This window comes from Schistocerca gregaria, chromosome 2 (genome assembly GCF_023897955.1).
Source record: "Schistocerca gregaria isolate iqSchGreg1 chromosome 2, iqSchGreg1.2, whole genome shotgun sequence".
Taxonomy (NCBI): domain Eukaryota; kingdom Metazoa; phylum Arthropoda; class Insecta; order Orthoptera; family Acrididae; genus Schistocerca; species Schistocerca gregaria.
Window position 1 is genome coordinate 474672548 of NC_064921.1, and position 13225 is coordinate 474685772.

At 40.7% G+C, this 13225-nt stretch overlaps 1 protein-coding gene across 19 annotated transcripts in view; it reads right to left on the reverse strand.

Moving 5' to 3' along the window:
* LOC126326569 (patronin) overlaps positions 1 to 13225 on the reverse strand; it is a 377528-nt gene that overhangs the window by 92247 nt on the left and 272056 nt on the right. For all 19 annotated transcript variants that reach the window (XM_049995777.1, XM_049995779.1, XM_049995784.1 and 16 more), the window contains 2 exons: positions 12618 to 12745; positions 1303 to 1704 (listed from right to left, as the gene is read on the reverse strand). In XM_049995777.1, the coding sequence (XP_049851734.1) occupies positions 1303 to 1704; positions 12618 to 12745 (530 nt within the window). The remainder of the gene's footprint in view (positions 1 to 1302; positions 1705 to 12617; positions 12746 to 13225) is intronic.

Here is a 13225-nt window from a genome sequence, read left to right on the forward strand (position 1 = left end):
GTCCAAGAGAGCCGATTTGTTAATTCAAATGGAAAACAATAATTTCTTCTGAAGCAGTTTGAAAAATACTATTCACATAGAACATCTCTCACAAATATTACGAGGTAAAGTCTCCTGATAGACATGATATTACATTATTTAGTTACATAAAAAATATTAACAGTGGTGACATTCAATTTTTGGTAAAATATGATTATATGTAACATTAAATCAGATTGCTTGCTGAATAAAAAAGTACCTATGTGACAGGAAATGCAGTTAGCACCATGGAGCACAAGGAAATTTAATAGAACAACAAGAAGCAGGAAGCATGTGCAAAAACATCAGGTGGGAATTGCTTATATGGAAGGAACAAACTTTGTAAGATTATCACTGTATGTCTGAAAATTCTTAATTTCAGTGATGGTTAGTAACACCATTACTTTTAACACATTTTATATAATGTCAGTTGCATCATTAGCCATGTGTGTATGCTGTAGCAGATTTGCTCTTAAAGTGTACATCTTTTTTGATGAACATTTAAAACCATGAAAGAAAACATTTGTATCAGGGTAAGAAAATGCCAACTGGCATGAGATTGCAAGCATTTATCAAGAAATTTAGCCACATAATTACAGTTTGACAGCTGTGAGATACAAAAAGTTATTTCACTGTCTTGTTTAATACTTTCTTTGAAATCTGGAACAGGATTAACAACAAATTCATCCTTAATTCTTGTTATATCACTGTGGTCCACTAAAGCTAAAAGAGGGCTGCCAGAGTTATTTTTATTATGACCTCTTGATGAGAATGAGTCATATGCACATTCATAATAGTTCACCTGTCTTGTGACAAAGATGTATACATCAGTGGAATTAGAGTCACAAGTGTTCAGGTAAGGAATATACATAGCATCGCAAACTACTGCTTATGGTGATGTTAAACACTACAAAGAAGGAAATAACTTATACTTCTCCTCCTACGAAGATTCCCTACACACACACACACACACACACACACACACACACACACACACACACACAAAGAAATGTAATAAAATATTTACTAGACTTGTTCATCCAACTTCTTGTGTATGATAGATAAGATTAAATTTGAACATTGGTATTTACACAACCTGTACTTTTAGAAAAATCACTGAAAATACTGGAACATCTGCAAACTCTCATGGAGCCCCACTGACTGCTAAATCACAGCACAAACTCCTGCAGAATGAAATATATCTTAAACAATAGATATTAAAATCTGAAAGTGAATAGTTTCAATTATAGAAGCAAATTAAAAAAAAAAAAAAAAAAAAAGAACCTGGTTGTATCTGTCCATAAAGGCCGTTGGGGAGATTCCTGGTAGCTCACTAATTCTGGAGGCAAAACAGGAGCTTGTTGTGCCCAAGTGCGCCGTTGTGGCTGTGGTTGTGACTGCGGTTGTGTCTGCAGAGGTGAAAGATTTTGAAACTGCTGTTCATGAAGGAAGAATTGGCCATGGTGATGTTGCATGAGCTGCTGCTGCTGTTGCTGCTGCTGCTGTTGCTGCTGCTGCTGTTGTTGGTGTTGATGCTGGTGCAGCTGCTGTTGCTGTTGGTGTTGGTGCTGCAGCAAGTCCTGCATCTGGTGTTGCTGCTGGTGCTGCACCAAATCCTGCATCTGGTGTTGCTGTGATGCCAATCTTTGTATATCAGCCTGGAGCTCATGTAAACTTGAATTCATCCTAAAACAATATTTTTTTCTCATTTTTAAATATTCCTGATATTATAATTAGGTGGCAAAATTCAAATTACTTCTTGCTTACATTTTTCCCAGGAACGACAGTTTCCTGAGTTACAGAAGTTTTTAAAACAATATATGAGTAAGGCTACAAATATAGTAAGAGCTAAAAAATATTCTTTAAAAACTTTTGATTATCCACACACTAGTGTAAAAAATTTAGATGATAAAACCCAAAATGAAATCATGTGCACTTGACATCTCTTTCTACTAAATAGAAGGATTTCATAAAACATAGTAATAATAATAATTTTGTTTGTTTGTGTGTGTGTGTGTGTGTGTGTGTGTGTGTGTGTGGGTGAGAGAGAGAGAGAGAGAGAGAGAGAGAGAGAGAGAGAGAGAGAGAGAGAGAGAAATCATGAAAACCATGTTAATGATATGATGAGAAGACAAAAGTGGTAACAAAGGATGTTAATTATGTAAATTTGCACTTTGCTCTCCACCTTGGAAAAAGGATGGAAAAGAGAGTTTGTCAGCTATCAGTATCGTTTATGAGCCTAGCAAATCGTCTAATCATAAACTGGACAGATATTTTTTAATATATTTTACAAATAATCTTTTTCAACTCTTCCAGTATCCAGTGTAATTTGAGCAATGTTACACAATAGGCTAAATTTTTTTTAAAAAAAGCTGCAAGTAAACAAAGAAGAAACATGTTTCATTATCCACACTGAGAACTATAACATTTTTCACAGTGGTAAATTACTTTAAGAGCAAATCTCAGAACCATCACCGGAGAAAAACTGATGTGCTTATAGGTCTGGAGCTACAAATTTTATAGCCCAAGTTTACTAGACTTTTTTATTTGAAAGATTGTTTATTGTTTCTGTCATATCTCTGAATATTTACAATTCCTCCTGGGGACACCCTGTGTATGTTCAATTATCTATCATCATGCCTGGAAGTAAGAGACATCCTACCCCTGATGGTCTCTACCCCTTCTAGGATGGTCTTCCACCTCCTACCCAATGTACAGAACATTGTGGTCCATTCCTAATCCATTACCACAGGGGTCATATCCCTGTGGAAGACCCAGGTGCATTATCCCCCAATTACTCATCCAACAGATTCTCCTCTGGCCCTGTCACAGGCTTATTGTATTCTATCAGAGGCATGGTCACCAGTGAAAACAACAATGTCATACCAGTTCTCCCATAATCACAGTACAGAATCTAATGTGTGTATGACCACAAACTGGCTGTCCACCAGAATGAATGGCCACAACCAAACTGTGGTCAAGAACACAGTTGATCACCCAGTGGCGAAATATGCTGCTGAGCACAACATGCTCGAATTCAATGGCTGCTTCACAACCCATGACACCTGTATCCCTCCATCCAGTACCAGCTTCATTGTCTTATCAATTCTGATGTTCTAGCTCACAGATGCTTATTGCTCATGGTCTGTAACTGATACACAAGTATCTGTAGTAATAATAGCATTTTGTTCAGTATATATGCAATTAAATCTGGTAATATGGGTTTCTGTCAGTAGCGAGTACCTATCCTGCATACGATTCAGTTACATAATAATTAAATGTTGCGCTGGCCCTTTGTGTAGGCTCATTATTGTAGTGATGCGATTGATGACAAAAATCAGAAAGTTCTTTTAACAGTCACATAATGCTAAAAGTATTAAGAAGAATAATCTCAATAAACTGAAAATAGGGTCTTTTAATATTTTCCAATTTATATAAGGCCAGAGGTACAGTTTTTTTTATTAATAGTAATATCTATAAATAAGTACACTGCCATTGCATATAGGCAGCTATCCTGGAGCATCAAGCCCCACTGAAAAAATAATTAAGCAATTCATTTAATGGATTATCGTGTAATATTAAAGAAAGATTTTTAATCCATAGTGAGTAAGATGGATGTCTTCATGTTGGGATATGGATGACATTTCTGGTGATAGCACCCTGAGAAAACTTAGCCGTGGCTTTTAAGAAGCATTTCATGCAATAGAAATAATGGCACAGCTAGCATTGTATGAAGCAGTATTCAATTTAAATTCATTTAAAAAAATTATGCGATAATGCACGTCATGAAATCTAGTCCTCGATACTTCTACTGTTCTTCATCTACATACATAACTCCAGGAGCCATCAGATTGTGCATGAGGGAGGATATATTGCACCACCATTATTCACTTCCTTTCCTGTTCCACTCGCAAATAGTGCGAGGCAAAAATGACAGTCTATATGCCTCTCTACGAGCCCTAATTTCTCCTACCTTCATAATCATTATGCAAAATGTTTGTTGGCCACAGTAGAATCATTCTGCAGTCAGCTTCAAATGCTGGTTCTCTGAATTTTGTCAACAGTGTTCTTTAAAATGAATCTCTAAGTCAGTGGCTTCCTTCACTTCTAAATTATTTACATTGAGCACATGAAATAATGAATAGGTTTCATGTTATGATTGGATTCACTACTTCCTACCAGACAGAGCTCAACAAACCAGTCAAAAATGTCCCAAGCTAAGCAAGGCTGTTTTTAGTCGATCATGTTGTTTGTAGGTCCATCTGAACATCATAAACCCACAGTGAAACACAGAATGACCTGCAGAGAATCAACACTTGGTGCAAGATGTAGCAGTTATGCTTGATGTAAATATACAGGGTGTTTCAAAAATGACCAGTATGTTTGAAACGGCAATACAAATTAAACGAGCAGCGATAGAAATACACCGTTTGTTGCAATATGCTTGGGACAACAGTACATTTTCAGGCAGACAAACTCTCGAAATTACAGTAGTTACAATTGTCAACAACAGATGGCGCTGCGGTCTGGGAAACACTATAGTACGATATTTTCCACATATCCACCATGCGTAGCAATAATATGGCATAGTCTCTGAATGTAATTACCCGAAACCTTTGACAACGTGTCTGGCGGAATGGCTTCACATGCAGATGAGATGTACTGCTTCAGCTGTTCAATTGTTTCTGGATTCTGGCGGTACACCTGGTCTTTCAAGTGTTCCCACAGAAAGAAGTCACAGGGGTTCATGTCTGGCGAATAGGGAGGCCAATCCACGCCGCCTCCTGTATGTTTCGGACAGCCCAAAGCAATCACACGATCATCGAAATATTCATTCAGGAAATTAAAGACGTCGGCCGTGCGATGTGGCCGGGCACCATCTTGCATAAACCACGAGGTGTTCACAGTGTCGTCTAAGGCAGTTTGTACCGTCACAAATTCATGAAGAATGTCCAGATAGTGTGATGCAGTAATCGTTTCGGATCTGTAAAATGGGCCAATGATTCCTTTGGAAGAAATGGCGGCCCAGACCAGTAATTTTTGAGGATGCAGGGACGATGGGACTGCAACATGGGTCTTTTCAGTTCCCCATATGCGCCAGTTCTGTTTATTGACGAAGCCGTCCAGGTAAAAATAAGCTTCGTCAGTAAACCAAATGCTGCCCACATTCATATCGCCGTGATCAATCCTGTGCACTATATCGTTAGCGAATGTGTCTCGTGCAGCAATGGTAACAGTGCTGTGGGGTTGCCACGTTTGAATTTTGTATGGATAGAGGTGTAAACTCTAGCGCATGAGACGATACGTGGACATTGGCGTCATTTGGACCACAGCTGCAACACGGCGAACGGAAACCCGAGGCCGCTGTTGGATCACCTGCTGCACTAGCTGCGTGTTGCCCTCTGTGGTTGCTGTACGCGGTCGCCCTACCTTTCCAGCACATTCATCCGTCACGTTCCCAGTCCGTTGAAATTTTTCAAACAGATCCTTTATTGTAGCGCTTTTCGGTCCTTTGGTTACATTAAACCTCCGTTGAAAACTTCGTCTTGTTGCAACAACACTGTGTTCTAGGCGGTGGAATTCCAACACCAGAAAAATCCCTTGTTCTAAGGAATAAACCATGTTGTCCACAGCACACTTGCACGTTGTGAACAGCACGCGCTTACAGCAGAAAGACGACGTACAGAATGGCGCACCCACAGACTGCGTTGTCTTCTATGTCTTTCACATCACTTGCAGCGCCATCTGTTGTTGAAAATTGTAACTACTGTAATTTCGAAAGTTTGTCTGCCTGAAAATGTACTGTTGTCCCAAGCATATTGCAACAAACGGTGTATTTCTATCGCTGCTCGTTTAGTTTTTATTGCCGTTTCAAATATACCGGTCATTTTTGAAACACCCTGTATGTACTATATTGTGCATAATTGAGTAGAAACAACCACTATTGTTTGATTACAAGCAGAATAGTAAGAAACATACAATGTCTGGGAGCAAACATCTGGAGCGACCTGAGTAAGTGCACCACCTGAGTAAGTGCACCACCTGAGTAAGTGCACCACCTGAGTAAGTGCACCACCTGAGTAAGTGCACCACCTGAGTAAGTGCACCACCTGAGTAAGTGCACCACCTGAGTAAGTGCACCACCTGAGTAAGTGCACCACCTGAGTAAGTGCACCACCTGAGTAAGTGCACCACCTGAGTAAGTGCACCACCTGAGTAAGTGCACCACCTGAGTAAGTGCACCACCTGAGTAAGTGCACCACCTGAGTAAGTGCACCACCTGAGTAAGTGCACCACCTGAGTAAGTGCACCACCTGAGTAAGTGCACCACCTGAGTAAGTGCACCACCTGAGTAAGTGCACCACCTGAGTAAGTGCACCACCTGAGTAAGTGCACCACCTGAGTAAGTGCAGCACATAAGTAAGTGCAGCACATAAGTAAGTGCAGCACATAAGTAAGTGCAGCACATAAGTAAGTGCAGCACATAAGTAAGTGCAGCACATAAGTAAGTGCAGCACATAAGTAAGTGCAGCACATAACAAAAACTGTTGGAAACAGAAGCATCACTAAGATTCACTGGAAGACTTTTTAGAAAATTTAAATATGACAATGGAAATTCCTTTGTGGGGTATGAATAAGTGAAGAGATAATGGTAAGAACTTGTTGAAGAAATGAGGTACTGAGCTGTCAGTAGGTACATACACAAGGCTGACAATGGTTTCGGTCTTTTTTATGTGCCTCAACTCAGGAGGTTATTGATTCATGAAGGAAATGGGTTACAAGACCTATGTTTGATTGTTTCTTTAGTATTGCTGGTTAATCTCTGTGACCATTAGCATTTATAAAGGAGATACAGAATATCCAAAGAGAGTGGGTACATCTAGTAAATGTGAGAATTTCAAGGCGATGCTCATCCAAAATCAGTGGAAAATGCTACAATTCTGCACTTGAGTTCCAAGACAAGCGAAGCAACATATTACTTCTTTCAACATGCCTCTCACAAGAGGACTACAATGGGGAGAATCAGGTCTTATTAACAGTCTGCCTTCCCATGCACCATTCATGAACAGATCAGAAGAAAGGGAGGGAGGGGGGAGGATTTGTAATGTGCCCTACTACTTGCTTTATTCTTTTTTTACTAATAGAGCACTTTTTTGTTTCAACACAATTATTTTTAAGGAAATAAAAAGGGCCAATGCTCCTACCTTTCATCTTGATTGAACAGTAATAAGATAGAAATGTCACAACTCACTGTCCTGCCATTTGGAAAAAATGTTCCCCACTCTACCTACTGTATCAAATGAAAACGAACATATAACTGAGGTGCAGTTCATGTGTTTACATGTGCACTTTAAGCCTAACAGTCTGTGCTGTATCCGTGATCGGAGCTATATAGACTTACACAATGTATACAACACTTGGGAGACGTGAATGTGGTTCTTGCTTATGGCAAACATTGCCAAGTTAGAGTGACATTGCAGTTGTATGCTGTAAAGTGTCAAGATTGTTAAAAGGTTTAAAAAAAACAAGAAACTGGAAATGTGAAGAAAAAAAATTGCAAAGCAAAATAATAGCAACAGATAAGAGATATGCAAGTTAAATTTTAGCAATGGTAACCCACATGTCACTATGAGGCAGCTTGACTATGTGAGAGGGCTTAGCCACATGACTGTTCTGCAATACCACTACCAAATCATTCCTTTTTTTTTTTCACATTTTGCTTCATCAACGACTTTCAAAATCTGTTACAGTTCCCCATAAGCTTCTACGAGAACTACAATGTGAGACTGTGCTTCTATGTAACATACTGTTTACGCATGAAGCACTATTTACCAACCATGGACAAATTTAAATAACCACAAATATCTACAGTTCCTTACAGACATGCTTGTGCAGTTATTGGTACATATTCCAGTGGATATCAGGCATTTCATAAGGCATCAACATGACAGATGATGTACGTACTGGTGAGGTTAAAATGTTTAGACTACACTGTTGACAGTTCCTAAATTTCGCATCAAGCTGAGAATAGTTACCAGAGATGAATGACACAAAAGTCGAATCCCACTGAACCTGACTATATCTGACAATCAAGAAAACCGAGAGAGAAGCAGGAAGAGGTGAGAGTGAGGTAAAAGTGTAAAGGTGGATGAGTTGACCCACCCAGAAATCAACAGGGGGCTGCTCCGAGACTTGTTAAGTAAGGGAGAAACACCCTCTGCATCTGACTTTCACACCCTCTATTACATCAAAAAATGTAACTACACATAAGTTGATAAAATCTCAGAAAAGAAAACAAACATTGATGATGAGACGATAAACAAACAATAGATGTCAAAGACTAAGAAGAAGAAGAAGAAGAAGAAGAAGAAGAAGAATTAAAAATGTGGCACCTGATCTGTAGAGGACAGGGCCCAGCCTCCGCAAATAGGCTCTTCACAGGGTTAATTCAAGAGGCACCTGTCGCAAGTTGGACTCCACAATGGTGTACTGTGTCCTTCATCCACAACATTGAAGGTGATTCTGAGCCATGCACCAAGCTACCGTAATCACGATGGGACAGGACCTGAGCTTTGTAGCGTCACAGAAGTTTAGAGTGGTCTGCAACCCAGCTGGTGTTACTGAGACAGTGAAGAGCACTACGGTGAGACCAGCACGAATTGCTTAATGCTGTTGAAGATGAGGAAGCCATGTCAACTGGGTATCAAAGTGCAATCCCTGTAAGTGATAAGACTCCACAACATTGAGCACTTGGCCACTGAGGTAGAGTTCTGGTTCTGGATGGATGGTATGACAGTGACAATAGTGCGTGATACATGTCTTGGTGGCATAAAACTGGAAGCCATGGGTGAGAGTTCAGGCCTGTGCCTTTTATATGGCAAACTGCAGTCAGTGCTCAGCAACACCCCCAGTTAAGGAGCAATAGTCGACGCAAAAGGTTTCAGCACACAAGAACGGTGACACTGTAACCCCACAGCTGCAGGTAGAACTTTGATCGCCACCAGAAAGAGGCATGCTCAATAAAGAGCTCCGTGTCACCCTGTTCTCTTGTTGGTGGTGGGTACTGTGGGAAGAACTAATTTTGAACTGGAAAGTACAGTGGGACAAGAAGTTCCAGATATAAACTGGGAGGGGGGGCCCCTTGAGATGCAGGGTAGCGAGAATGTGATGACACCATGTAATGTCATAAGCCTCTTGTAAGTCGAAAAAGATATAGATAAAAATGTTGATGTCAGGCGAAAGCTTGACCAGATTACAGACTCAGGACAGGCCAAATTGTCAGCAGTAGAATGGCCTTGGCATAACCTGCCCTGAGATAAAGAAAAAAAATCCCCAAAACTAAAGGTACAAACACACCCGTTGGCTCACCATGCGTTTGAGCAATATGTAGATAACATTAGCGAGGCTAACTGGGAGATAGCTGTCAATCTCAAAGGGGTGTTTACCCAGTTTCAGTACTGGGTCAGTCAGGCTCTCTCACCAATGATGAGTCAGGAACACACCCTCGCTGCTCCAGATACAGTTGAATATGGCAAGGATGTGATAAGTGTTTGATTATTTGGCTGTGTGTGTGGTCTGGCCCTGGAGTTGTATCAGGGCAAAGGGCGGGGGCACTGACAAATTTCCACTCACTGACTGGAACACTATATGGCTCCAGGTGACACGTAGTAAATGGTAAGCGAAGTCATTCTACCCACTGTTTAACGACACAAAATGCAGGCTGATAATTCTCAAACAAAGAGGTTCAAGTGTAATGAAAAGCAAGAGGTTTGGCGACAGCATTTCGGGTCCACGTAGACAACACAGAGATAGCACGTACACCTTCAAGGGACTGGTGTCCACAGAGACATAACATCTCTGCCCAAACCAATGAATGAGGGATATGTGGTCCAACGGTAAAAACATACCGTTCCCAGCATTCTTATATCTGTCATTTCATGAGGTGGTGGACTGAGGAATGACGCTGTTTAAAGGCAGTGAGGTGCAGCACTGATTAATGTCACTTGTTGCATCGGAAAGACCATCTACGACCTCTAATGGTCACGGTGATTTAAGGTGGCGAAAAGACACCGTCTTCAGAGGGGGTGGGAGTGGGGGTCATAAGGTAGAGGGGACTGCTACATCAGCTGCCAATAAAATGGCTGCAGTTGTGCTCTGGACAGTCACATCAGTAACTCCATGTGGTAGGGTGTGAAGGGTGGCGGATCATCCCAATCAGCTTTGTAGAGAGACCATCTGCATGGACACCCTGGCAAATGATGCCAAGGGAGGGTCAGGACAATCTGAGAAGAGGACCTGGGCTGCAAGGGGAAAGATCAATAGTAGAGTAAGATCCATATGCTCCTTCTTGGAGGACTACTACTTGTCCTTCATATCATTAGATGATTTTGCCTTTACAAGTGCTTGTCTGTCCCATATTATGGGACAGGAGGAACATAAAATCTTACAACCCACAACCAGTGTCTGCTTCAGCCACTGGCTGTTATCTTGGGGCAGGTTAGCAGAGTCCTGGGAAGGGAGCATCCGAGGGGACCCCTTCCTGGTATGAGGTGCTGGAAGAAGGAGTTAACTGGGGGTTAGGGACCGTCATCCAAAGTGGTAGGGAGTACACACTCTCAAATGGGGTGTTGGTTGGTTGGTAGAAGAGGACCAAACAGCGAGGTCATGGGTCCTGCCGGATTAGGGAAGGATGGGAAAGGAAGTTGGTTTTGTTCTTTCACAGCAACCATCCCAGCATTTTGGGGAAATAGGGGAGAACCTAAATCAGGGTGGGCAGATGTGGGTTTGAACCTTCATCCTCCTGATGCAAGACGAGTGTGCTAACCACTATGCCACCTCGCTTACTTTCAAATGGGGTGTGAGGCAAGCATTAAGAGGAGGGCTCCCAACCACCAGGGGAGCAGGTATAATTGAGTGACTGAAGGGTCTTACGAAGAAGGCACAAAGGATGACATTGTCAAAGCAGTAGTCTACACTATCGTCACATGTGTAGGATGTAGACAACCATATTTCTTCTTGATGCACGAGTGTGTTAACAGTATTTTATTCTTAGGATTTCTTTTCTCATTGGAAAATAGTGGAGTCCAGTGAACAGGAGGAAGGTGCTTCCTGCAGCTGATCCAGACAGGGCACAGGGTCACTGACGTCCACAATCCCTACAGATAGAGCTTGCATTGCAATGTGCAGACATGTTACAAATGTATGCGATTTGGACACATCACATTGGAGGAGGAACATATGGCTTGACACTGCAGTGATACACCATAACCTTGACCTCCTTAGTCGTCAAATTTCCATCAATGGCAAAGATGAAGGCTTCAGTATCATCACCCTATTATTCTTTGCCAGAATCGCTCGGCCACAACGGCTGACTCCAAAATCACAAACCACATCCATGCACTACTGGCACCAAGAAGGCTACCTAATGGAAAGTAAGAGGGAGAAAAGAATAGTAAGCTAGACTTACAGCATAGAAAAAGAAATATTGCTGCAAGTTGTAGGGCCCCACGGTGGCAGAGCATGAACTCAACATAAGAGATGCAGGACAGCTGGGGGGAATATGATGGCTGTCTCATCTGTTCTGCACATATTACTTATGGACCTTCTTTTCAGGACATTTGGAGATGACTGATTGATTATTTGGGAAACACAAAATGACCTGCATGCTCACAATGCTTAACATCACTGAACTTTTATCTGTAATGAAAACTAAAACAAACAAATCAACAACTCCCGTAAACATGAAATGACAAACTGCACATGTCTGCAGTGTGTCCAGTCCAGATGAAATTCAATACACTGCAATATCCGTCTGGGATTGCTTTATAGCATGAATCACTGCTCACAGTCATGATTTTGTGACAGTGATATGACAGCCATAATAACAACAACAACAACAACAACAACAACAACAACAACAAAGATCTTACCCGAGTTTTATGTCTGATTAAATTTGGTACAGTGAGACAGATGTCTGTGAGATTTCTTTTCATAATGACAGGATAATGGTTTGCAGCATTGTAATTTTGTTTGTACTCATCACATTCCATAAATGAGGAAGAGATTAGTGTTTAACACCCCATCAACAATAAGGTAATTAGAGACTGAGCACAAGTTCAGATTAGGGAAGTATCAGGAAGGAAATGGGCATTGCCCTTTTAAAGGAACCATCCTTGCATTTGCCTGAAGCAATTTAGGGAAATCACAGAAAAAAATAAATCAAGATAGTCAGATGCAGTTTTGCATTGTCATCCTCCTGAATGTGAGACCAGTATGCTAACAACTGCACCATCTCGTTCAGTCCACAGATAGAAGAAGCACATAAAATGATAGAGAGGGTGTTCGGTATGTCAATTTGGCAGCTCTAAACATTAAAAATTACTTGAAATGTCAGTAACTTTGCCACACTGCCTGCTGTAACTTAACAACAACCACTCATTGATATTTACTCATTCTGGATACATTCAGGCTGGCTTGTCTTAGCTGGTGTATTCTGTAGAATGCATTAATCAATGAGGTGAGAGCTAAGATTGATCACACAAATGAATATGAGACCTACCAATAACACGAGTTCAAACTTTCAGATTAAGAGAACTTACTGTGCAATAGACTGCTGATACTGCTCCATATCCATATTTTCAATATCAGGAGTCTTCCTTTCTTCTACGTATGGTGCTGTATTGTCTAACCACTTATGTTCAACAGAATTAACATCTTCTGATATCTCCTGATGAAGGAAAGGAGAAATACATACTGCTATTATTTAACACATAACATTTCATTAGATGTTTTTGTACACAATGACTAGTTCAGCTACATTAACATCTGCTGCAACTAAGAAACTAGGAAACAAAATTAAATGAAATCAGACAAAAAATTAAATCTGTGAAAAGCAAACTGCTACATTTAAAACAAATAGACAGTTTAACTAAATAATTGCCTAACTTAAACATGTTATTAAAATGTTGATTTGTAAAGATTTGGAATTAACATTGTGTTAATCATGTTAGTGGTGTTACTACAAGCAACAGAATAACGGCCAGAAATGTTAAGAAGGTAATTAGGTTCTGGGTATGAGTGGCAAGTAAAGAGGTGTTAGCACAAATAAAAGGAAAAAGTGTCAGACAGTGCTGAGAGGGGTATCTGTTCCACAGAATCAACACCATGAACTAAAAGCCTTATATTAGATGCACAATTGAGACTAGAG